The following is a 26,705-nucleotide window of genomic DNA, read 5'->3' on the forward strand; positions in this document are numbered from 1 at the left end:
TTCTCCACTGCAACTTTGACTATGATAGATCCAAAAGTGAAAGCATGCTATTAATTTTTATAGTTCCAGTTTGGCCTCAGAGTATGGTACGCTGACCTATTTATTATTTTTTCTAACCATGTTGTGGCCACTGCCACAATGGCTTTCCAATTGATTTTAGCTGGCCTGGATCTTGAAAATCTTATAATCAGCTGTGGAAGTCTTCTGAACATTGGTGTGAGCCTCTGTGGGTTTTCTTCATGTGGCTTTTCAGTGGGCTGTGTTCATTTTTTTCTTCAATTAGGATAAGAACAACATTTGGCCCTTAGCACATCCAGGGTCAGGTATCTGCCCTGTAAATTTATTTTTATGAGCCCCTTGCTTATAATTCATCAATTCTAAGCTAAGATCAGGGCTTAGACTGCACTGTGCAGCATGCAGTGCCATGCAGAGCGTTCGGTGGGGCGAACACCCTGCAAATTCGGGTGTTCGCTTAACCACTTCCCGACCGCCGCATGTATATGTACGTCCACAGAATGGCACGTACAGGCAAATGGGCGTACATGTACGTCCTTGCCTTCTAGCGGGTGGGGGGTCCGATCGGGACCCCCCCGCTACATGCGGTGGTCGGGTTCCCTCGGTGAGCGATCCGGGACGACGGCGCGGCTATTTGTTTATAGCCGCTCCGTCGCGATCGCTCCCCGGAGCTGAAGAACGGAGAGAGCCGTGTGTAAACACGGCTTCCCCGTGCTTCACTGTGGCGGCGTATCGATCGAGTGATCCCTTATATAAGGGAGACTCGATCGATGACGTCAGTCCTACAGCCACACCCCCCTACAGTTGTAAACACACACTAGGTGTACCCTAACTCCTACAGCACCCCCTGTGGTTAACTCCCAAACTGCAACTGTCATTTTCACAATAAACAATGCAATTTAAATGCATTTTTTGCTGTGAAAATGACAATGGTCCCAAAAATTTGTCAAAATTGTCCAAAGTGTCCGCCATAATGTCGCAGTCACGAAAAAAAAGGCTGATCGCCGCCATTAGTAGTAAAAAAAAAAAAATAATTAATAAAAATGCAATAAAACTATTCCCTATTTTGTAAACGCTATAAATTTTGCGCAAACCAATCGATAAATGCTTATTACGATTTTTTTTTACTAAAAATAGGTCGAACAATACGTATCAGCCTAAACTGAGAGAAAATTTTTTTTTTAGATATGTTTTTGGGCGATATTTATTATAACAAAAAGTAAAAAATATTGCATTTTTTTCAAAATTGTTGCTCTATTTTTGTTTATAGCGCAAAAAATAAAAACCGCAGAGGTGATCAAATACCACCAAAAGAAAGCTCTATTTGTGGGGAAAAAAGGACGCCAATTTTATTTGGGAGCCACGTCGCACTAACGCGCAATTGTCTGTTAAAGTGACGCAGTGCCGAATCGCAAAACCTGGCCTGGGCATTTAGCTGCCTAAAGGTCCGGGGCTTAAGTGGTTAATGACCAAACAGGCGATGTTCAGGCCAAACTTTTTCTCGGCCCGAACCATTCACCCAACTCTACTGGCGACTAGCACTGTGCCCTCTACTTGGCTTTTCTGGGCACAGCTTCCACAGTACAGGTCCAATTTAAGTTGAGTTTATCAAACAAAAAAGACAGCACAAACAACAAATTGCAGGTCAAACTGCTGGATAAGACGTGGATGATTGGGCTGAGATCCATCAACCTTTTATGAAAATCATTTATACAAAATGGTGCATTCATATCGAACAATCAGTCTCTTTTATTTTTATTCCCAAGACAAGAAAATTCTGTACTTAGTACATGATGGCAGAGCTCCCCTTAAACAGAACACTGGGAAAAATGGAATTGGTTTGTTAACCCAACTAACAATATTTGGTGTAACACCAATGTCCTTACAATCCACTGCCACAATCTTATTTTCTTCATATATATTTTATGACTGCTAGGTGATCCTATCATATTTGTTCCTTCTCTAATATTGTATGCTTACAGTTTCACTGTTCTGTCTAAAATGCTGGTGATAGCAAAGGGGTTAAAGTGTGTGAAAGGCAGAACTGCATGTGCAGCAAAGGTAAGGCTCAATTAGAAAGCCGGAACTCAATTAACTTGGTCAATTAGTCACGTTGATCTACATTTCACCTTCAAGATTTCAATATATGGAGAGAATTATGATCAGACGATGTCAATACACGCAGCATTAAAAGCCCAATGTAGGAGAATGAAGAATTACTGGTAAATATAGCCAGCTGTTCATACACACAGCTTAGCTTAATTAGCTTAAATGGCTAATTACACTAAACCAAACTCTTTTTTCCCCTTTAAATCCAACCTTTTATCCATATATAAAAGAAAAATAAATAAATAAAGCTCTAAAAATAAGGTGTCCCTAAATTGCCACGTCCATGTTCAGTGAAAGCACCTTGGTGAGTGAAATGGCAGTCGGCAGGGTTTCTTACTACAGTAAAGCCGGGTGTATATGGGCCGAATGTCGGAAGACAATGGCCGGTTAAAAAATAAAACAAAAAACGGCCTGGCTTCTGTCGGACGTGAATGCTGGAAAATCAGCAGTCGACGACTCCCGGTCAGCACTCTCAGCCAGCCAATGGCAGAAAGTGCTGATTGGAGTGTTCTATCGGGGGGGGGGGGGGGGGGGCGACCCCCTGTCAGAACACAACAGTTCAGTGGGGGAGATCACTGGACTAACCTTACAAGGTTAGTACAGTGGCTCTGACCAGAGCAGTCAGTTTTTTCTTGCAGGAAAAAAACTGCTAGTGTGTACCCGGCTTAAGGCTTCTTCTGAGTTATTAAGACCTACTGACAAAGGTGTCTAGTAATAGGCAAGCCTTTTTTTTCTATATTGAAAATGGCTGACAGTTTACCTTTAACTTAAACTTTTAACTGGGTTACCAAACTATATCACAGGATTTATCGAGCAATGGGCCTTATGTACAAATGCTGAACATAAGGAAAATATCATTATTAGTAAAGCAGACATGTTTTCTTGTTTCTAACCCGAAATAGCGACAGTTGCAATCTGATTGGATGCAACAGCTTCATTTTAAATTTCCACAAAGCCCTAATAAAACATCCCAAATGAATGCCAATTTAAAATACATTTTATAGGCAGTCTAGAAGATTTATAGTTACCATCTAAAGTAGACTGTAACGGTCCTATCCTCCCCATTCTCCGGTATCTCCATACGTGCCTAGCTGATGGTACATACAGTTGGGTAACCTAAAATTGAGAATCAGAATGGTGTCAAAAATGTATTAACAAAAACAATAAATTAACAGATTTCATCAACATATTCTAAGCTGTAATCACTTTCCTGGGCACTCCCAGATAAGAGATCAAAGGCTAGCCCAAGCATTTGAATATGCTGGTAAAACAAAACAATATCACAAACTGAGCATCCAATGAAAAATTGCATAGGCTACTTTCCGTTAAACTCGTATTTTATCACAACGAGTAGATTCAGTGATTAAGAGATAAAAGCAGCTAAATTTGTATACAAATCTCACTTTTCATGGGAATGTCAAGATTGACCTGACCCTTCTCCATGCATCATGATAGGTAAGCAAGGCAAGTCATCACATTAAAAAAACAATAGGCAGCCGCAGCAGATGGGAGGGGAAAGAGTCAATCTTGGGATTTTTTTTATGAAAGGTTTGCATATAGCTTAGCTGTGTTTTTATGTTTTGGATCTAATGACAGATTTGGCAAGTGATTTTCACTGTAGACAACCTCTTCTTGTGCATTTCTAGAGCATATGCTCAGGTCAAAGTGCCCAGGTTTAAAAGAGGCTTAGGCCCCTTTCAGACTGTGGCGGGAGCGGTATAACGCCGCTAAAAATAGCGGCGCTATACCGCCGGGATTGCCGCCGGAATCAGCCGCTAGCGGTGCGGTATTAACCCCCCGCTAGCGGCTGATAAAGGGGCAATACCGCCCGCAATGCACCTCTATAGAGGCGCATTTGCGGGCGGTATTGCCGCGGTTTCACATTGTTTTCAATGGGAAGGAGCGGTATACATGCAGCTCTTCTCACCGCTCCAAAGATGCTGCTGACAGGAGATTTTTTTTGTCTCATGCCAGCGCATCGCCTCAGTGTGAAAGCCCTCGGGCTTTCACATTGAGTCTGCAGTGAAGGAGTTTTTCAGGCGGGATAGCAGCGCTATTTTTAGCGCTGTACCGCCTGAAAAACTCCTCAATGTGAAAGGGGCCTTAGGATAACTAAACTGGACTATGGAGAACTTAAAGTAAAGCTGAAACTTTGCCCCCCTTCCCTACCATCAGCAACTTCATCAACTGCACCACTTGCTTGTCCACATTTTAAGGTGATCTTGGGAGCATGGGGAGGTGGGGGGTGCAAACAATTATCCTTTAAATCTGATTGGGAATTATAGGTTACTGTACCTGGCATATAAACACTACTTATTTAACTGCCTTCATGGCTAAAAGTGGCCATTAGCAGATTTCTCCCAAGAACAAGGCAAGATGATATCTGCCTGTCTTCAAGCAGGGCATGGAAGCACATGGACCAGCCATGGTCACAGTGGAACAGCTGTATTTTTATTTCCTTTACACAAGAGAGCCCAGGATTGGTGCCAAACCTCAAAGATTAATACGGCGCATGCACACAGCCACATTGCTCATGCTGCAGGTGCAGAGACGTGCACGAGTCACAAACATTTTTTTTCTCCAATATCCTCTGTAATAAACCTCCTCATGGCCAGACACACAAGTGGAGGCGAGAACCAGCCCAAGTTCTTAAAGGAGTCACATGTCTATTTTTCCCCTATCACCACTGTTAAGAGACGAAGGAGGAATATCATCAGTGATGTCACCTGAGTGGAGGCAGCATTGATCCCCAGAGAGGAATGTGCGTTTAACCTGATTTTAAACAGGTCCAAGGCGAGTGCGCAGGCACATTGGTGGTGGGAGTCACTGAAAATGGTTGAACAGCAGGATAATACAAGAAATACATATGGAGCAAGTGTATGTTTCAGGAGATTCACCATATAAGCAACACTTTTCACAGACAGTTTTTAGTTTTAAAATAGAGTTTATTTATGGTTCACATATGCACTTTGAATGTATAGATTACTGAGTATTAGTTGGTGCAGCATAAATACATTGCTTGAAAATTGAGACTATTTTCAGTACAGTAATGGGTTGTTTATGGCCATTCATCTGAATGTGGTTAGTAGTCCCTGCTTACATTACTTAGAGGTCAGAATAGTGTGGATATTGCAATACAGACTCTAAAGCTAGGTTCACACTTGTGTGCGTGAGGGAATAGCACCAATAGCCAAAATACTTAAATTGCACCGCATGCAGCAAAACACACAGTGCGTTTGTGGGTGCGGAAAATCGAAGTGTAAAAGAGCCAAGTGATTTCCCTGCAGCTACGGTTTTAAAAAGATACAGGGACCTTTTTCCTGTTTCCCACAGGTACAGCAGCCTATTCAAGTGAAAGGCCACACAGAACGCATAGGTGTGAAGCAAGCTTTATACAGCATACAATGGAGAAAAGTAGGAAGGACAATAAGTATGTAGAATTGTGTATGTTGAAGAAGACTCCAGTACAAGTTCCATAAGGCCCCTTTCATTCGGGACAGCGGAGGTGTGGTGGCGGTATAGCGACCGTTGTATTTACTGCGATACTCGGCCGATAGCGGTGCGGTTTTAACCCCCGCTAGCGGCCAAAAAAGGGTTAAAACCGCCGGCAATGCGCCTCTGCAGAGGCGCATTGCCGGCGGTATTACCGCGGTTTCCCATTGATTTCAATGGGAAGGAGCAGTATAGGAGCTGTAAACACCCCGCTCCTATACCGCTCCAAAGATGCGGATAGTAGGACTTTTGGAGCGGTCCTGGTACCGCACCGCTTCACATTGAAGACTGCAGGGCACGATTTTTTCAGGTGGTATAGCAGCGCTATTTTTAGCACTAAACCGCCTGAAAAACGTGTCAGTGTGAATGGGGCCTTATGGTGATTGTGTTACCAAATATTAGCAGCTAGCTTAAAAAACAACTGAAGAAACAGCATATTTTTTTGTGCTGCATATGTAGAAAATAAAAATCCACAATGCAACAAGATATAAACTATTCACAATATAAACAGCTGAGAGATCTGCTGCTGCTACAAATCGCTGATAGGATGTGACATCTTACGGTGTTCATTACAGTCTCATGGTAATTTTCCCATCTCAATGTTTAATTAACATCAATATATCACATACCATAGGTGTAGAATCAGATATTTTATCATGAAATTAACATGAATGGAATTTGCTAGGTATTATTATAGTTCTATTTCCTGTGTTGTTGGTTTGCCTTACCTTGTAAAGTAGGGGCTCACATGTTGTGCCTGATGTTTTTAGTGTCATGGCTGATCTATTCTCCTATGTCCACGTATTACTTTAGCTAGCTTGTCCCTATGCGCAAAGGAGAGAGGACGACTTCCTGTTCTGGATCACACAGCATCCAATGAATACCTCAACCTCCATTCTGTGTTGCATCACACATGTGGGAGCGCTAATGTAATGAAACACTACATGAGTGAACTCTCTGTGTGGCTGTGAATGCTCTGCCTGCTTGTGTCAGATCCAATAACTCTGTAGCTCTCACCTGCACAAGCACTACACTGAGAGACCCAGAAATTGTGGGATATATTTCTTCACAGGAAGTGTCAGGTCTTGCACTATAGACAGGTCACATGTTAACCTGTGTAGTGACATGCTGCATGCCTCGTGTTTCAACAAAAACTTAAAATGCTGACACAGGAATGTGAAGTTTTACTAAACAGGTTGTATGAACAGGGCAACAAATGACACCATGAAACTTCATGATCAATTCACATCTTACGCAGGTGGAAAACACAAAGTTACCGGTTGGAATATGTGGAGCACTGTATTGCACGTGCATTGACCATATTCTAAAGGAATCATACCACACTACTAGGAGTTACAATGAAATAAACATTTTACAGTGAGTTTCAGCAACACAAAGATTTTAAGCCAGCGCTAGTGAATATAACCAATTGTAAAATTTTGCAAATATCACACAATGACCATATCCTGCGTTATGCTTTAGTGAATTGATCCCACAGTCTATACAACCCTAAGGCTGCATTCACACCTGAGCGTAGCGTTTTCCGCGTTTTTTACCACGTTTTGCCGCAATTTTTGCGGCGTTTTTTTCCCGCGATTTTGGACAAGTCTATGTTCACCAATGTTAAAAGCAGAAAAACGCCCAAATTTGCCTAAAAAAAAAAGTCCCAGAACTTGTTTGAGCTTCAGGCGTTTTGGAACTTCTGGCTTCAGGCATTTTGTAGTGGAGATGTGAACCATCTCCATAGAGAATACCGTATTTATCGGCGTATACCGCGCACTATTTTGCCCTGAAAATCAGGGCAAAATCGTGGGTGCGCGGTATACGCCGATACCCGCTTTCCCGCCACGAGTTTGAATACTGCGCCGGCATATACCGAGCGTAGTACACTCGTGTATCTTCAGGCAGTCTCGGCGCCTCTCGCACTGACGTCCTGAGCGTACAGGACGTCAGCGCGAGAGTTGCCGAGCCTGCCCAACGATACACGAGTGTACTGCGCTCGGTATATGTCGGCGCAGTATTCAAACTCGGTGCGGGAAACGAGCGTGGAGGACGCGAGGATGCCGCAGAAGGACGCCGGACCCCGACGAAGAGGACACTCGAAGCCGCAGACGGACGCCGGACCCGACGAAGAGGACACCCGAAGCCGCAGAAGAGGACACCCGAAGTCGCAGACGGACGCCGGACCCGACGAGGCAGCCGATGGACGCCGCGCAAGACACCAAAACTGTAAGTACAAAAAAAACTTTTTTTCCACAGGATTCGGGGCAACTTTAGGGGTGCGTGGTATACGCGGGAGCGCATTATACAGCGATAAATACGGTAATTGTTTTTTTCCCCTCCAGCGTTTTGTAGCTTCAGGCTTCAAGCTACAAAACGCTCAGGTGTGAATGGGGTCTAATAGAAAACATGAAGGCTACTACCTGTGCTCTTTACCATCTCTGATACAATCAGCGCTGAGGAAATGGAAACTCTTTTATCCAACAAACCTATCAAAAGGTGGTTATAAAGAAGTTGAAGAAACTCACTTTGTCAGCTTTAATGTTCTCTTGCTCTGACAACCAGTGATTGAGCGGACAGAAATTTCTCCTGGTATCCCGAGATTTTAACATTTTTACCAAGTTTGTTATCACCTGCAGGCAATGAACAGAAATGTCAGACTACATTAGTACAATACTTTATGTGCTATAAATCATAAAATGATTAACGTTTTAAGATGAACTCCAGACAAATTCACAGATGAAATACATATATGGGGCCGTTTTATCTGCCAAATGTTTTTTACCTCTATCCATTCACTTGTGAAATGTATACATGTCTGCCAGAATGCACAGCCAAGAGTGAGCGATCAAATACCACCAAAAGAAAAGCTCTATTTGTGCGGGAAAAAAGGACGTCAATTTTGTTTGGGAGCCACGTCGCAAGATCGCGCAATTGTCAGTTAAAGCGACGCAGTGCCGGAAGCTAAAATTTCGTCTGGGCAGGAAGGGGGTGTATGTGCACAGTAGGCAAGTGGTTAAAGGAACCTATTTAGAAAATAAAAAACAAACCTTTACAACCCCTTTAATGCTGCTTTAAGAGCCACCAGAAGCCAGGTCCTAGATTTGCAATTATTCTCTTAAACAAATTTATTTAACTTTCCAGTACATTTTTGGATAGCAGAAACTACACCACCAATTGGGAACCCATGAAAAAGCACAGGAAGGGCAATATGTATGCACAAAGCATCCTGGTAGGGATCAAACTCGTGACCTCAATGCTGAAATATAAAAGGAACTAAAACACCAAGTCATAATGCTGCCCTCTTTAAGTGCTTGACATACAAACTAATGAAGAATTCAGGAGCTATTAATTCCAGCTATGAGCCACCAGCCACCTTTAGAAGCCAGAGATCATAGGCTTCCAATCACAATCAAAAAAGCCGAAAGATATCAGTGCCACTCGTCATTTTTGGTGTATGGCTACTTGGCTTCCAAGATCTGCCCAGCTCTGGAAACAGAAAAGTGCAACAGATTTGCGAGTCTGAGGTTTCCTTAAATAGGAGCACTCATTAAGCACATTAACAGAACTGTTCTGCTCCATTTGAGACTTAAATGGAACTCGGGCAGAAGACTTGCATCAAAGCCTTGCATATTACGGCACATTACCGCCATTTCCCCCTCTTATGAAAACATTATCATTTAGTCTCACTTCAGCTAATGTTCATTGGGCCTATGCTTGTAAGTGAAATGTGTTGTAAAATCAGACAGAATGGGTTGGATCAAGGCTATTGTAGGCTTGTAGAATGAATAAGCATTGCTTAATTAGCCCATCAGGTTAAGTGCACGCATTAATGGGTCCTTCCTAAAGTCTAGCGTGACATCTCTCTCCAAACATGGCCAAGAAGAAAGTTCCATTAGCAATATTAATACAAGCTTAGTTGATCATTTTCATTCAATTAACTTCTTTCAATTAAATAGATAGCTTGACAAAAGCAGTGATAAAAGACCCGGAGGGACAGCTGATGACTTGAGCTGAACATTACTGAGCGAGAGGTCGCTGGTATTAAACGGACAGTAAATCTAGCATTCAATTTGGAAAATGCATTTCTCCTGCTCCTGTGTCTTTAATGAACAGAATATTATTTTTAGCTGACTGGATCTGTTTGCTTTGGAGGAAATAAAAAATCATCTTACTAAATCAAAGTCCTTCTTTCTTTACACTGGAACTATTCAGGGTTCTGTTTTTTTTTCCTTTAAAGTTCCAAGTGCTGACCTTCGTATAAAGAAGAACGATGTATCTCCATGTGTCACCACCAAGTCATTTGCTTTCCATTTGCTCCATTAACCCCAACATTAAACAAATCCTGATGTGCTACTAATTAAGCAGGACTTTAATGTGCTCAACAAAAAATTGCAAATAGGGAAACATAACCAATTTGGTTGCCTTCCAGCTGTTGAGTTAAACATGACATCACAAATACCCAATGTGTGAAGATTGTGAACATATGTGAGAGTAAATATTTTGATGGTCCCAACATGACATGTTGGGATTTGCGTAGAATTATGCATCCTTTATTTTTGCCCATACCCCAGTGGATCCTCTAATTTAGTTCAGCCACCACTGCAGAAGAAATACAAGCCATGCAACAAATTTGATCATTGCTTAGATAAAGTAAATTGTTTAGGGATTAAATAATAAATTCACAATTGTGAAAACTAATCAAGGAAAACCATCCTGAATTGTCAGGTTGCCATTTCTGACCACCTCTTCAATAATGCTAGTTATTTGGCTACTTTCTGAATCACAGAGCCATAACCAGTATGTAGATCAGAAGCTCTGACTCCCTCTAAATAAAGTTGCTGCATATTCATTCCATACCAGGAATGAAAGTCGGAATTTTAAAAATGAGGAGAGCAATGGAAGCCTACATATTTCTCTTAAAGATATACTAAAGTCTTGTTTTGTTTTAATAAAAACAACAAAACATTTTATCTAGGGTTGTCCCGATACCGATACTAGTATCGGTATCGGGACCGATACCAAGCATTTCCCCGAGTACTTGTACTTTACCCGATATCTGACTTTCCCTGTATCCATCTCCAGTTTCCCCATCCGTTCTGCTCTCTTCCTCCATGTTCCTGTGTCCCCCCTTCGTGCCCCTGCCCGTCTGCTCTCTCCCTCCATGCTCCTGTGTCCCCCCCTCCGTGCCGCTGCCATTCTGCTTACTCCCTCCATGCTCCGTGTCCCCCCTCCGTGCCGCTGCCCGTCTGCTCTCTCCTTCCATGCTCCTGTGTCCCCCCCTTCACCCTGCTGCCATTCTGCTTACTCCCTCCATGCTCCGTGTCCCCCCTCCGTGCCGCTGCCCGTCTGCTCTCTTCCTCCATGCTCCTGTGTCCCCCTCCTCCGTGCCGCTGCCTGTCTGCTGTCTTCCTCCATGCTCCTGTGTCCCCCCCCCTCCGTGCCGCTGCCATTCTGCTTACTCCCTCCGTGCGTGCCGCAGCTGTCCTCCGTTCTGTTCTCCCCCTCCATGCCGTGCCGCAGATGTCCTCCGTTCTGCTCTCCCCCCTCCATGTTCCGTGTCCCCCCTCCGTGCTCTGTGTCCCCCTTCATGTCCTCCTCCGCCCCCTCTGTCAGGATGGAGAGCTTGTCTGAATGAACAGAGTCAGTGATCACTGACTCTGTCCATTCATATAACTGAGCATCGTAAACTGTGTTTACAATGCTTCAGTTTATGAATGGATAGGAGCCTCTGTCTCCTGTCCATTCATTTCCAGTGCAGCTGAGAAAGGGACTGGGGAATCTGTGTCCCTAGTCCCTTTCTCTGTCTCAAAGGGGAGATGTCAGAGGTCTGTTAAGACCCCTGATATCTCATCAAAGCCCCCCAACAGGGCTAAGAAAGAAAAAATAGCAATAAATAATAAAAATAATTAATTGTAAAAAATAATACATACTAAAATAAAAATCACACTGACACATCCATCCCCCTCAAGAAAGCATTGTATAAAAAACAAAAAATAGTGAAAAACTAAAATTGTAAAATAAAAAAAAATACTGACACATGACATTAAAAAAAAAAGTTTCGGTATCAGCGAGTACTTGAAAAAAGTATCGGTACTTGTACTCGGTCTTAAAAAACTGGTATCGGGACAACCCTAATTTTATCCTTACCTGCTCTGTGTAGTGGTTTTGCAGTCCAGATCCTCCTCTTTTTGGGTCCCTCGTCGCCGCTCCTAGCCCCTCCCTCCTGTTGAGTACCTTTACAGCAAGCAGCTTGCTATGGGGGCACCCAAGCCAAACTGCTGCTCTGTGTGTCCATTCAGACATGCAGCCGTGGCCCAGCCCCGCACCCTCTCTCTCCTCATTGACTCACTGACTTTTATTGACAGCCGTGGGAACCAATGGCGCTTCGCTGCCATCTTAGCCAATGAGGAGGGAGAGTCTGGGACAGCTGAGTCTCTCGTGCAACACCGCTGGATCGAGATGGGGCTCAGGAAAGTATTAGGGGGGCTGTTGCATATGGAAGGATTTTTATCTTAATGAATAGAATGCATTAAGATAAAAAAACCTTCTGCCTTTACAACCACTTTAATTGGATAAGGTCACCTTTAGGAATATGTTTTTAGGGTGGAACATGTAACACGTTCCCACTCCTGCAGCTGCTCAGTGATCCGCTGCATCTGTGTGACAGCAGTACGGGGAGAAGTTCCCCGTACCAGCTGTCACTTTTTGAAAAGAGCGTGGCTCCGCCCCACACAGCAGCCTCATTCATATACTGGGTTCTGTGAATGTATCAACTACATGTACTGTCAATCCTTTGTCAGTTTGTACTTCTCAATGAACTAACACAGCGCTGTTTGCGCTCTGGTAGTTCATTGATTCTTCCTGTCAGTGTAAAACTGCCTTTTCGTACATCGTAGACAGCTTACACTGACAGTCTGCAGGAGACTTGCATGACATCAGCGATCTGTTGATCACTTGTGTAATGCTTTCCAGGCTCCTAAAAAAATAAAAAATAAAAATTGTAAATGCACATTTTTTACCTGCAAAAAAATATGCATTTATCTTTTTTTTTTTTTTTAAAGGTGACCTTATCCTTTAACACATGCATTCTTAAACCTATTCCCACTTGCAATTCATCAATCTATAAAAACAGGCTGAGGATACGGTAATGAATATTCTCCCTTTGACAGCTAGAAGATAACTCATTGCATGGTTTCTAGCTGTCAGTCAGATTTCTCAGTGGCAGCTTTGTTTCCCACTAATAAGGGGGAACCAATCAGTTGGTTGCTGATCAGGTGTCAGCTGTGACATAAGTGATCATATGCAAGCCGAAGACTTCAATGGAAAAAATGGTTTTAAGCCACTGAAGCCTGTGGATAGCATTGTTCTGCTGTTTATACCTGTAGCTATCTGATACATTTATAGTATTAAAAGATTAAAAGGGGGGGGGCTGGCCTGGCAGACAAGCCTCAAGTGTCCCCCGTCTCTCATAGGGCTCCTGTGTGCTTGAACTTCACGCTGGAATGGATGCAGCAGACTCAGGGGGGTGGGACTCTGTCTGGGGAGAACACTGAGCTTAGCGACGCTGCGAGGGGCAGGCGAGAGGGATCTGGAAAAGCCAGCTGAGCACACAGGCGGGGAATCCAAAATCAAATCGCTGCCAGTGCGGCAGAGCTCTGCTACCCACCCCCAGGGGTGGCTCTTTAATTGGGCAGCCGCGAGGCAAGACGACTAATTAAAGAGACGCCTCCCCCCCCCCCCCAGGTGAGGGAGATCGAGTACCCGAAGGTTATTGTGGATGGGACCTAGATGGGAATATCCTTGGAAATTATCACCGGTTGAGAAACGATATTTTGTACGGATTAGTAGGATGCTCATTACGGATATTTCAAACTGATACTGTAACTAAGCAATATTGGATTGTCAGATGCTGACTGTATTTTCATACTCATTTGTTCAATAAAAACTTTTCTGCCGCCTCTCTCAAATCCCTGTCTGGGTCCAATGGGTTCAGCCTGAAAGAGTAAATATACTTTTAAAGTATACTTACCCTTTGCTTGCATGGGCATAGCAGAGGTTTGTTTTAGGAATTGCACTGACTAGAACTATTAGTTACCTTGAAAAGCTGGATCCACCTTTTTTGTTCCGTTTGTATACGTTGCTGCATCTCCAAATTGGTCGTTACTCCAACACTTCGAAAAGCAGCCATATATTCCTCTCGCACTTCTGGCTTCGTTTCTGGATATGCCAATTTAATGATCCCTAAACAAGCATCTCTTAGGCAGCGAGATAATACTACCAGTTCCTCTAATGTGAAAGGCATCATTGAGGAATTCTGCTGACCAACAGCTGCCAAAAAAGAAAAAAAAATATATCTATATCATTACTGCTCAGAGCGTGAGAAATGGGATAAATTGCAGACATGTGCCTATAATATCAACAATATTAAATCACTGTGTAAATGGTTGGAACTGTAAACATAAATGACACTTCGCTCTCATGCACACTGGGGCTCCTTTAAAAGCTTTTCTCTTGGCAGGACACCCTGGGCGCTGATTGGATGCCAATCGGCAGACGCTACCGAACGGCCAGCTTCTGTCGGACAGGCTGCCGTCCGTATACATGGGTCAAATTTCAACTGTTTTTTATCAAACTGGCTGATGCTGCCCGATATTTGGACCTGTGTAATAGGCTTTACCGGAGGACTGGACTGTGAGAGGGAGGCACAGCACTCAGACAAAAGGCTCTACTGCTTACAAACAACAGACTGAGGCTTCATGCACACTGGAAAAATAAATAAAAAATAAACGTTGATTCTACAGGCGTTTGGTGTTTTCCTCACCTGTCCGTAGAAGCACTTCTATTGTATTCTATGGGTCTTTGCATATTATGACGACTACAGGCATTTTCTGACAGAGACGTTCAGAGGCAGCAAAACAAAATCCTTCTCGATCGTGCTTTCTGGAGAAGTTTAGGAGCTGTAAATACGTCAATTGCTCCTAAACTCCTGTTATCTCGTGTGAACGTCAAGTTTCAATGTTTTTTTATTTATTTGGGAGTTAACTTTTGCAGAGGGGAGTGTTATTACCGTATTTATCGGCGTATACCGCGCACTTTTTTCCCCTTAAAATAAGGGGAAAATCGTGGGTGCGCGATATACGCTGATACCCGCTCTCAGTTTGAATGCCTGCGCCGACGTATACCGAGTGCAGTACACCTGGCTACATTCGGCCAGGCTCGGCTTCGCTCGTGCTCACGCATAAACGTCACAAAGCGTGAGCACGAGCGAAGCCGAGCCTGGCCGAATACATCGGCAGAGGCGTTCAAACTGAGCGTGGGAAAGGGCGATTCGACGGGGAGACAGCGCGGGAGAAGCCGGGAGGATACCACCGAAGCCGCAGACGGACGTCGGACCCGACGAGGCCGCCACGCAAGACACCAAAACTGTAAGTACTAAGAATTTTTTTTTTTACAGGAATTGCGGGTCCACATTAGGGGTGCACGCTATACGCCGATAAATACGGTAAGTGCAAAAAACGCCTGTAAACTCTAACGCTCATAAACTCGCCTAAACTTTGTACAATATACTCTCAATTGGTGTTTTTTATGCCATGTTTTTCAAGCTAAAACGCTGATTTTTTTTCTGCTCCTAATGTGCATGGAGCTTACAAGAGTAGAGAGCATAGACATGATCAGGCTGCATTGTAATCTGCAGGTCCAAAAGCAGGCTATACTGTTTGGAAAGGAAACCTGGATCACAAGACTGACTAAACGGAATCATAAATCCTTTGCCCGATTAACCAATTTACATATACTGTGTATTTAGCAGTTTTCTTTTAACTTAGCTTTTACCCAATACTGAAATTAAAGGTAAAAAAATGTTTTTCATTTTGGATACAGTAAGGTAACTCTTGTCAGGTCTGTGTCTCATCAGGGGGAGATTTCCATTCACTTCCTGTCCAACAGCAACAGAAAGTGAGGAGAAATCCCTCCAAAATGAGAGAAATCCCTGGTCACCACAATTAGTGTCCCCAATGGAAGATCATCACTCTCTTCCTGGAGACCACTAAAAATGTGGGATTTCCTTTCATTTTTGGTGATAATGGTGAAATGGAAAGGGGTGAATGTCCCCAATAGGAGCACAGACAGCAATGAAGAGAATACCTACCTAAAAAAACAAAAAATAAATAAAATGCTTTCAGTTATACTTTAATATACAATAATAACTCAAAATGTATATTCATGAAAAACACGTTGTAGTTTTTTTTTTTTTAAATAGAAAAAACTTTTTCCCACCTTCCATGGGATCACCAAAGAATTCATTATCATGTATAGAGATAAGGGAATGACTAAATAATGAACTGAAGAGGTAAAAGAGAGGGATAATACGGTTGGAGTCTTCAAATGACATCGGAGAGCCTCTAGATATCACTTGCAATAGCGGAACCATGGACCTATTTGGAAATACAAATACTAATTAAAAGCAATGCTTGACGAGCATTAAAGTTATTTATGCAGAAACTTTCCATCACAATGATAATGTTACAATGTTTCCATCAGCCTTTCTCAGGGGTTCCTTTAGCAATGTCAAGCCACCATCATCACTGGCTCACAGAGCCAGAAGTGTTGGACCAGTGTCAATCAATGCAAGAGGTCCTACAAGGACCACCAGTGCAACGGGCCACCATTCCACTGACCTTCCATCTAAAAGGGCCCTGCTACACTGACCACCAGGGATGGGCCGAACACCCCCATTTGGTTCGCAGCAGAACTCCTGAACAGGGGAAATGTTCTAACCCAAACAGCAAATCCTATGTCAAAGTGTAGGGCGAGCAGTCGGTGGGAGGCATGCCAGGAGGTGGAAACATTTTCATTTTTTTCTATTTTTCGGGTCCGTCGGTTGTCATGATTGATAGTGGATTTACAATGAGGGACATTTTTTATTTTATTTTCATTAAAGGATTTTTCAAAAACGGTTTCCTGTTTTTCATACTTTTTGACACTTTTTTGTTTTTGGTGAATATGTACGATGAACCCAATACCCATTCGCATTGAAGGGGGGCAGGATCTTGGGGCCACCTTGTTACTTCCAGACTCTGATAAGCCCCCTACCCACAGACCCCGACAACCACAGCTCAAGGTGCTTTGGGGTGGGGGGCGCAGAGTCCCCCTGCCCCAAAGCACCCATTCCCCCATGTTAAGGGCATGTGGCCTGGTATGGAAACCCTTTGACAGCTGATGACTCATCAGTTGTTGAGGACGCAGTGGGCCTGCTTTCTGGCCCCGTTCCTGAACAGCCAGCTTACACTGCGCCCTGACTGTGCAAGGCTTACCCAATCAGGGCACAGAATGCACTGTGCAGCGTGTTCATCAAGGCCAACACCTTGCAAATTTGGCTGTTTGGCGAAAGGCCAAATGTTCGGCTTGAACTCATGCTCGGGCCAGACCGGTCGCCCATCCCAAATGCAGGTCGGAAACATAGTGGGCTAGATTCAGCATTGATTTACGCCAGCGTATCTATAGATACGCCGCGTAAATTCAAAGCTGCGCCAGCATATCTTCTTTCTGTATTCAGAAAGCAAGATACGCCGGCATTAGCCTAAGATCCGACTGGCGTAAGTCTCTTACACCGTCGTATCTTAGGGTGCATATTTACACTGGCAGCTAGGTGGTGCTTCCGTCATTTCGGCGTAGAATATGCAAATGACCTAGATACGCCGATTCACAAATTTACGTACGCCTGGCGAATTTTTTTACGTCGTTTACGTTAGGCTTTTTCGGCGTAAGGTTGCTCCTGCTATTATGAGGCGTACGCAATGTTAAGTATGGACGTCGTTCCCGCGTTGAATTTGGAATTTTTTACGTCGTTTGCGAAAGTCGTTCGCAAATAGGGCTGGATGTAATTTACGTTCATGTCGAAACCAATGACGTCCTTGCGGCGTACTTTGGAGCAATGCACACTGGGAAATTCCACGGACGGCGCATGCGCCGTTCGGGAAAAACGTCAATCACGTCGGGTCACCACCCATTTACATAAAACACGCCCCCCTCATACTCATTTGAATTAGGCGCGCTTACGCCGGCCCCATTTACGCTACGCCGCCGCAACTTACGGAGCAAGTGCTTTGTGAATACTGCACTTGCCCGTGTAAGTTGCGGCGGCATAGCATAAATAACATACGCTACGCCCGCACAAACGTACGGCGGGCTACTGTGTTTGACTGCTCCAGATCGCATGGTATAAACTACCATGCAACCTGATTGCAGTGTGTTTCCATGATTGCATGCACCAGCTTGGTGTGATTTGAGCCCATTAAAAATGGATGGGTTCAAATCACACCACACTGAATCGCATGTGAATTGCACAGGATTGCAGTGCACATTCCTGTGCAATTCAAAGGCAATTTATAGTGTGAACCTAGCCTTTAGATTAAAAAAAGTGGAAAAAGGCTGGACTATATCTACATGCACACAGCATCATTCAGCATACCATCAATCAATATAACAATTATTATGGTTACCTTGGAGAAAAATAGATAACAAAAAAAAAAAATGTTCCCATCTACACAACATAATTTATTCAATTGATTTTAGAAGTTTCCAAAATTACCACATAGCTGTACAATGTTTTTTTGAACATTTTGAATATTGTAGACATACATACCCTGTAATCATTTTTGTTGTCATAGAAGATATTAAGTACCAAACGTGTCTTAAAAATCTAGCATTAAAGGCGAGGCTGTATAGAAGTCTGAAAGAAAAAAAATATAAACAGCAAGTGAGAAAACAGGACTTCCTACATCCTACTGCACATAATCAAATCTTGTAGTTTCACAATGTAGTCACCTGTGTGTGAAATCAGAGCCATTCCAGGAATCTAGTAAAGCCAATCTGTCAGGTGCTAGTGCTATCCAGCAAACACTGCAACCATGCTAGTGGCAATAAATAAAGACAGCCCAGGGGGGGGGGGGGTCTGTCTGGGAATTTCTCTCTTTTAACACAATATAAAATATAAAATATCAATTTCTGGAGCAGTAACACTTTATGGTATGCCCTGCTCCAGCCCCAGTGTTACAATCGGCTTTCTCCTATCCAGTACGATATTGCCCATTAGACTGCATAGCCACTTGTCAATCTTCCTGGCCAGGCCTGCATATGCCTTTTCCACTTCCCATTTGTTCCGTTAACCACTTAAGCCCCGGATCTTTAGGCAGCTAAATGCCCAGGCCAGGTTTTGCGATTCGGCACTGCGTCGCTTTAACAGACAATTGCGCGGTCGTGCGACGTGGCTCCCAAACAAAATTGGCGTCCTTTTTTCCCCCACAAATAGAGCTTTCTTTTGGTGGTATTTGATCACCTCTGCGGTTTTTATTTTTTGCCCTATAAACAAAAATAGAGCGACAATTTTGAAAAAAATTCAATATTTTTTACTTTTTGCTATAATAAATATCCCCCAAAAACATATATAAAAAAAATGTTTTCCTCAGTTTAGGCCGATACGTATTCTTCTACCTATTTTTGGTAAAAAAAAATTGCAATAAGCGTTTATCGATTGGTTTGCGCAAAATTGATAGCGTTTACAAAATAGGGGATAGTTTTATTATTTTTTTTTTTTTACTACTAATGGCGGCGATCAGCGATTTTTTTCGTGACTGCGACATTATGGCGGACACTTCGGACAATTTTGACACATTTTTGGGACCATTGTCATTTTCACAGCAAAAAATGCATTTAAATTGCATTGTTTATTGTGAAAATGACAGTTGCAGTTTGGGAGTTAACCACAGGGGGCGCTGTAGGAGTTAGGGTTCACCTAGTGTGTGTTTACAACTGTAGGGGGGTGTGGCTGTAGGACTGACGTCATCGATCGAGTCTACCTTATATAAGGGATCACTCGATCGATACGCCACCACAGTGAAGCACGGGGAAGCCGTGTTTACATACGGCTCTCCCCGTTCTTCAGCTCCGGGGAGCGATCGCGACGGAGCGGCTATAAACGAATAGCCGCGCCGTCGTCCCGGATCGCTCCCCGAGGGAATCCGTCCGCCGCACGCAGCGGAGGGGGTCCCGACCGGACCCCCCACCCGCTAGAAGGCAGGGACGTATATATACGCCCATCTGACTGTCCGTGCCATTTTGCGGACGTATATAGTCGTGCGGCGGGCGTTAAGGGGTTAATGTTTTAGGCACAATCTTCAACACAGAAATCCATAGAAATGAATTGGATTTATGATATAAGGCATGTATAGCTTTTGTGGTAGATGCGTTTGCAAAGGGAGTTCACATCAGACAGGAACTATAGTTAAGGGCTCGGCAGCCCACTGTTAAAAAAAGAAAGGGCCAGATCCACGTACAGCGGCGCATCGCTCTGCCGGGCGCAGCGTATCTAAGATACACTACGCCGCCGTAACTTATTTTTATTTTTTCGAATCCTCAAAGAATTTGCGCTGTAAGTTACGGCAGCATAGTGTATCTTTGGCGGCGTAATGGCGCGGCATTCAAATCTCTGTGATGGAGGCGTGTTTTATGTAAATACGTCGTGACCCGACGTAAACAACGTTTTTTTTAACTGCGCATGCGCCGTCCGTGGGGGTATCCCAGTATGCATGCTCGAAATTAACCCGGAACAAGCCAATGCTCACGACGGTGAACGACTTACGCAAACGATGTAAAAAATTAAAAATGCGAGGTGGGAACGACGGCCATACTTAACATTGAGTACGCCACCATATAGTAGCTTTAACTATACGCCGGAAAAAGCCGAACGCAAACGACGTAAAAAAATGCGCCGGCCGGACTTACGTTCGTGGATCGCCGTAACTAGCTAATTTGCATACTCGACGCGGAATTCAAAAGGAAACGCCACCTAGCGGCTGCCGAAAAATTGCATCTAAGATCCGACTGCGTACTAAGACATACGCCTGTCGGATCGATCTGAGATGCCGCCGGATCGTGTTTTGTAGATACAAAACAAAGATACGACGCGCAAAATTTTAAATTACGCGGCGTATCAAGAGATACGCCGGCGTAATTCTTTTGTGGATCTGCCCCAAAGTCTTTACACAAACGGATTGTTCATGCAGGGGTTCTTCTCCAGCAAAATTGAAAAAGAAAGTATTCAGTGCAGAAATCATATATATATCACACCCCTAAGGCCCCGTACACACGACCGGATCTATCCGCTGGGATTGATCCGCGGATCAGTTCCAGCAGATAGATCCGGTCGTGTGTACGGCCTAGCGGACATTTCCCAGCGGATAAAAATCCAGCCGACGGATTCCCAGCGGATAAAAATTTCTTAGCATGCCAAGAAATCTATCCGCTGGAATCCAGTCCAGCGGACTGATCTGGTCGTCTGTACAGACTCACCGGATCAGTCCGTCTGCTCCCATCCCTCGCATGTGTCGTAATGATTTGACGCATGCGTGAAAGTATTTACCTTCCAGGGTCGCGCACGTGGCCACGTCACCGCGGATGTATTCCGCTGGGATTTCGATCTGATGATGTGTACAGCCATCAGATCCAAATCCGCCAGAGAATTTATCCGCTGGAAACGGTCCGGCGGACCGTTTCCAGCAGATATCCTCTCGTCTGTACGAGGCCTCACAATAATTGCAAGCTAGCACTCAGGTAATTCAAAAAACAAACCTTTGAAGTTAAAAAATATATCAGAAATAGTGCAGCGCATAAATTGCTAAAATCTTAATAATAAAAAGTCCATGAAGATTATGTATAGGAATGCCACTAGAAATGGTAAATTGTCCCAACACATCCAAGGGTATCGCTTCATGCATCAAATGTTGAGGAGATAATCACAACTTGAAATCTCAGGTGACACAGCAAGCAGACACGGAAAACGGTGCACAGACTCCCTCCACCACAGATATTACAGCCTCTCACCTCCTTGCATCGACCTGAAGCAGGTCACAAAACCAATAAGAACCACTCCACGGGGGAAGGAGGCTACATCTGACGTCACCCGCGACCATTTTCCTGGTTGGAAACAACCTCCTTTGCTCGTTTGCTTACTTGCACTCGGTTTTGTAAGTGCTTCACTTGTGTATTTTTAACTAATTTTATGACTCAATAAAAGCTTGATTTATTCAGAGAGCACTAGATCGCTTCTGTTTTTGACACATGCTGTGGCATTACAACGACCGCTGACTGTGATACCATCAACCCAGAAGTGGTTCCTATTGGTTTATTATTTTTAAAGTCAGCAGCTACAAACACAGTAGCTGCTGACTTTTAACCACTTAAGAACCGGACCAAAATGCAGGTAAAGGACCAGGCCCCTTTTTGCGATTCAGCACTGTGTCGCTTTAACTGACAATTGCGCGGTCGTGCAACGTGGCTCCCAAACAAAATTGGCGTCCTTTTTTTCCCACAAATAGAGCTTTCTTTTGGTGGTATTTGATCACCTCTGCGGTTTCTATTTTTTGTGCTATAAACCAAAATAGAGTGACAATTTTGAAAAAAAAAATGCAATATGTTTTACTTTTTGCTATAATAAATATCCCCCAAAAACATATAAAAAAAATATTTTTCCTCAGTTTAGGCCGATACGTATTCTTCTACCTATTTTTGGTTAAAAAAAAAAATCGCAATGAGCGTTTATCGATTGGTTTGTGCAAAATTTATAGTGTTTACAATATAGGGGATAGTTTTATTGCATTTTTATAAAAAAATTATTTTTTTACTAATAATGGCGGCGATCAGCGATTTTTTTCGTGACTGCGACATTATGGCGGACACTTCAGACACATTTTTGGGACCATTGTCATTTTCACAGCAAAAAATGCATTTAAAATGCATTGTTTTACTGTGAAAATGACAATTGCAGTTTGGGAGTTAACCACAGGGGGCGCTGATGGGGTTATGTGTGACCTCAAGTGTGTTTACAACTGTAGGGGTGTGTGGCTGTAGGTCTGATGTCATTGATTGTGCATCTCTATATCAGGGAACACAGTATCGATGACAGCGCCACAGTGAAGAACGGGGAAGCCGTGTTTACACACGGCTCTCCTTGATCTTCAGCTCCGGGGACCGATCGCGGGACTCCAGCGGTGATCGGGTCCGCGAGTCCCCGGTCCCGGAGCTTCAGACCAGGTCGCGGGAGCGCGCCCGCATTCCACCACTGGGCTTTATACAATCACGTACAGGTACGTGATTGTGCCCAGCGGTGCCATTCTGCCGACGTATATCGGCGTTAGGCGGTCCTTAAGTGGTTAATAAGGACACTTACCTGTCCTACTTGCCTGCGATGTCATCCCCCCGAGGCCGATCCCTGGATCCTAGCAGCTCCCGGCGCTGCCATCCTCAGTAAGGGAAACAGGCAGTGAAGCCGTAGGGCTTCATTCCCCGTTTCCTACTGCGCAAGCGTGAGCCGCGCGGCTCGTTGTGAATGGGCCGGCTGCTCTTTGGGATACACACAGTTCCCAGAAGGCAGCGTGCCCCATTCACCGGAAGACACAGCGACTAGGACGGCGGAAGAAGATGCACCGCGAACGATGAAGAGGCAGATTACGGACTTCCGCATAGCAACCGCTATTTCTGGTAAGTATATAAAAAATATATATATATTTTTTTTAGGATTTTTGGTAAAAAAAATTGCAGGGTGAAACTCCACTTTAAATAAACATAGTGGCAGGGCCTTGCACTGTCACAGAGTGCACAGCATAAGTGAATGCTTGGCTGGGAACATTTTATCAAGCAACTGTGTGATCGGGTCAGCAAGATTCTCTTGGATCGTGTACAGGGGTGTATAAGATTGGGGACAGGGGGCATACTATATTGAGCCCCTTTCACAAAGGGAGTTCTGATCAGGTTTGACTGTCAGTTTTTTTGAAGGTCCATACATTCCTATAGACAGGCGGGTGTAAACAGACTTGTGTCCATTTATACCCACCTACCTCCAGATCCAATCAGTCCCATTAAAAAAACTGAGTTTGCAAAACCTGAGTGGACACAAATGTGTCATCCACTCACACTGCTTAACTCAGAAGGGGAGCAACTCACAGATCCCCTGCTGATCAGAATGGAACCTGCTCTGTGTGAAAAGGGTCTTCGCGTAATTGCATTTTTAATTAAAGTTCACTAAAGGAAAAAAAATGTTTTGCCTAAAATTAATGTCTGCAAGGTAGACAGACAGAATAGTGTAATGATTCTGTTAAAAAACAAGTAAATACCTATTAAATTCCTTCATCTATATCACCTCCAGCGTTCTAGTTTCTGTTCTCTCATTCACTTCCTGGTTTGCGGCGCTCGTTCATGTAAGAACTACATTTCCCAGTATGAATTGCGGCACACCCAGTAATTCACACCTCCTTGAAGTCTCTAACACGTAGAGAGCGTCCTGCCGCACAGATGTAGTTCCCAGGAGGGGGTGAGCACGTTATTGACCACCGCAGTAAAGCCTCCCTTCACGGTGGTCAGTAAAAATCCGACAAGCAGGAAGTGAACAGAACAGAGAAGAAATAGAGCAACTTCTGAGCAAAAACGAACAATGAGGAAGTGAAAAGAGGAATGTCTGCAGGTAAAGGATGCTTATTATGAAAAATTTTTTTTTCCTTTACAACCCCTTTAATGTGCAACTAAAGGCTCCTGTAAACAATTACCAAATCCAGTTACCATGTGATGCCTAAGCCTCATAAAATAAAACAATAAACAACTTTTTTTTACCTCTTCTGACCGAGCCAAATTTTTATTAATTTGCCCCTCACATGCTCCCCCATTCCAGACACTGCAGCTCACAGTGGTAGGGTTTCACTGTTATACAGTGGGCAGTACTAGGCCAGGTGATGATTGCCAAGCTTCAGGTTTGTTAATAAGCAGTGACAATGCTGATAGCCACGTCCCTTGCAGCATCTTCTCATCCCACAGCAGTATAATCAAGCACAGATCACATAAGAGTGACAACTCAGCTCTGGATTCAGGAGCAGTGAAGCATCATTGCCGCCATGCCATGGGAACCTGAATTAGGTGGATTTTGCTGGCAGGATCAACAGGTATTTGTGGGACTTTGCAGGGAAACACAGAGAAAACTTTAACTGTAGAAACACTTATGATTTAAGTGCTGCAGCAAACTTTTGGCAGGCCATAGTTCTACTATAAGCAGAATGTCTGTGCCAGCATTAACCCAGGTGAAGCCATGGTAAAGAATTACCTTGAGTTCCCAGACACAAAACAATGTCCAGATTTGGACTGTATGTAGCTTCCTGCTGTCAGAGATTTCTTTAGAAGATACCAAAACTATTGACTACTTGTCAGTAGCAGCATGAATCTGAAAAGGTAAGTAACTTCTGTATTATTTCAATATGCTCTTCATCACTGACCATGTTTTATGTGTGACAGATTTACTTTACATAAAACAACTTCATTGGTTCAAGGCATATATGCATTGCAGTTTATTACCAGTACCCAGCTGTACTATTGATTCACCTAAAAATCAGTTTCCAGGTAATGATCTGCTTTGTTACAAAGCTTAATTACAAGCCACTAATAGCTTGATTCATTGCGGAGTGAAAGGCCTGCTACTATAGGAAGCAAAGTCTGAAACGCCCACAATACTGCAGGTTTTTTTCTCCTGAAGGATTCTCATGACGGTGACTCTCAAATGATCCACACCGGAAACACAAAGCTGAAGTCTATGAAACGCTTGACGAGTCGCACTATGGCATTCGTATTGAGGATGGACCTCTTACTATTTCTGCACGATCATCTTCATTTGTACGAAGAGCAGCCTTTTCTCAGATTCCCTTTCAACACCCCTAGCTATTCTTCCTCAATAACTGAAGGTCTACGTAGACATGACTTCCAAGGGTTATTTAATAAGAAAGCAGCCCGACTTCATCAAAATAAAATGATGTGCAAGCATGCCAATACCACCACCAAGACCACAGCTACTTTCCATTTACTAGTCATATTACTATATTACTAATATTGCCTGGACATGTGACACAGCCAGTACAATATGTAATATCCGATCCGGTAATAATGTGACACTGTACAAGTTTGAAGAAAAAGAAAGAAAAACATGCTCAACTGATAATCTTGGGGCTGTCAGATGAAATTATCTGGTGTATTGGAAATAATGCTAATCTGTTTATTAAAGCGGAGCTCCACCCTAAAGTGGAACTCACGCTGATCGGCACCCGCCCCCCCTCCGGTGTCACATTTGACACCTTTCAGGGGGGAGGGGGGTGCAGATACCTGTCTAAAGACAGGTATTTGCACCCACTTCTGGCCACAAGCTACGGGCAAAAGACGAGTTTTTCTGACTTCCCGTCTGTCGCCCGTTGTGTGCTGGGAACACTCGGCTCCCAGCACACAGCGTGTGAGCCAATCGGCGGGCGCAGTACTGGTTCCCTCACTGAGGATGGCGGGGGGAGCAGCAGAGAGACGAGCGATCGCTCGTCCTCTGCTGCGGACGGCACTGGACTCCAGGACAGGTAAGTGTCCTAATATTAAAAGTCAGCAGCTGCAGGATTTGTAGCTGCTGGCTTTTAATATTTTTTTTATACTGGCACATCCGCTTTAATGGTTGGTGCAGAGATAACTGTGGGGATACAGTTTAGAATCAATGCATCTCTTTTATACAGACAGAATAAAACAAGAAGTTTGAAAAAAAAAATTATATATATATATATATATATATATATATATATATATATATATATATATATAATATGGAATAGAAGGGCTTTTGCATTTTATCAGGCAAAGCCAATATATGCCAGACCACTCTGCTTCCTGGCTTAGGCCTCGTACACACAGGCAAGAATCTCATCAGGGAAAAAAGTTTTTCCCGACGAGATTCTTGGCAAGAATCTCTAGCCGTCCGAGTGTACACACAGACCTTTCAAAAGAACCGCGGTTCTCTTGAAGAGCAAGAACATGGTGACGTCATCGCGTATGACGAGCATGCGCTCGTCACATGCCGTCGCTGCCATCTTGCTTCACCCTACCTATGCCGTGGAAGCTACCTCGCATGCGTCAAAGTCATTTCGAGCATGCGCGGGTTTCCACGGCGACAGGCAAGTATACACACTCTCGGGTTGCTCGTCGGGAAACAGGCTGACAGAGAGCGGGTTCTCTATATTTCTCGT

General features: G+C 43.8%; 1 protein-coding gene across 3 annotated transcripts in view; it reads right to left on the bottom strand.

Annotated features, from left to right (window-relative positions):
* UBE3C (ubiquitin protein ligase E3C) overlaps positions 1–26,705 on the bottom strand; it is a 158,127-nt gene that overhangs the window by 64,074 nt on the left and 67,348 nt on the right. For all 3 annotated transcript variants that reach the window (XM_040352702.1, XM_040352699.1, XM_040352700.1), the window contains exons 12-16: positions 18,263–18,349; positions 15,895–16,052; positions 13,715–13,947; positions 8,145–8,249; positions 3,153–3,240 (exon numbers count right to left, since the gene is read on the bottom strand). In XM_040352702.1, the coding sequence (XP_040208636.1) occupies positions 3,153–3,240; positions 8,145–8,249; positions 13,715–13,947; positions 15,895–16,052; positions 18,263–18,349 (671 nt within the window). The remainder of the gene's footprint in view (positions 1–3,152; positions 3,241–8,144; positions 8,250–13,714; positions 13,948–15,894; positions 16,053–18,262; positions 18,350–26,705) is intronic.

The sequence above is a fragment of the Rana temporaria genome, chromosome 5, assembly GCF_905171775.1.
Source record: "Rana temporaria chromosome 5, aRanTem1.1, whole genome shotgun sequence".
Lineage (NCBI taxonomy): Eukaryota > Metazoa > Chordata > Amphibia > Anura > Ranidae > Rana > Rana temporaria.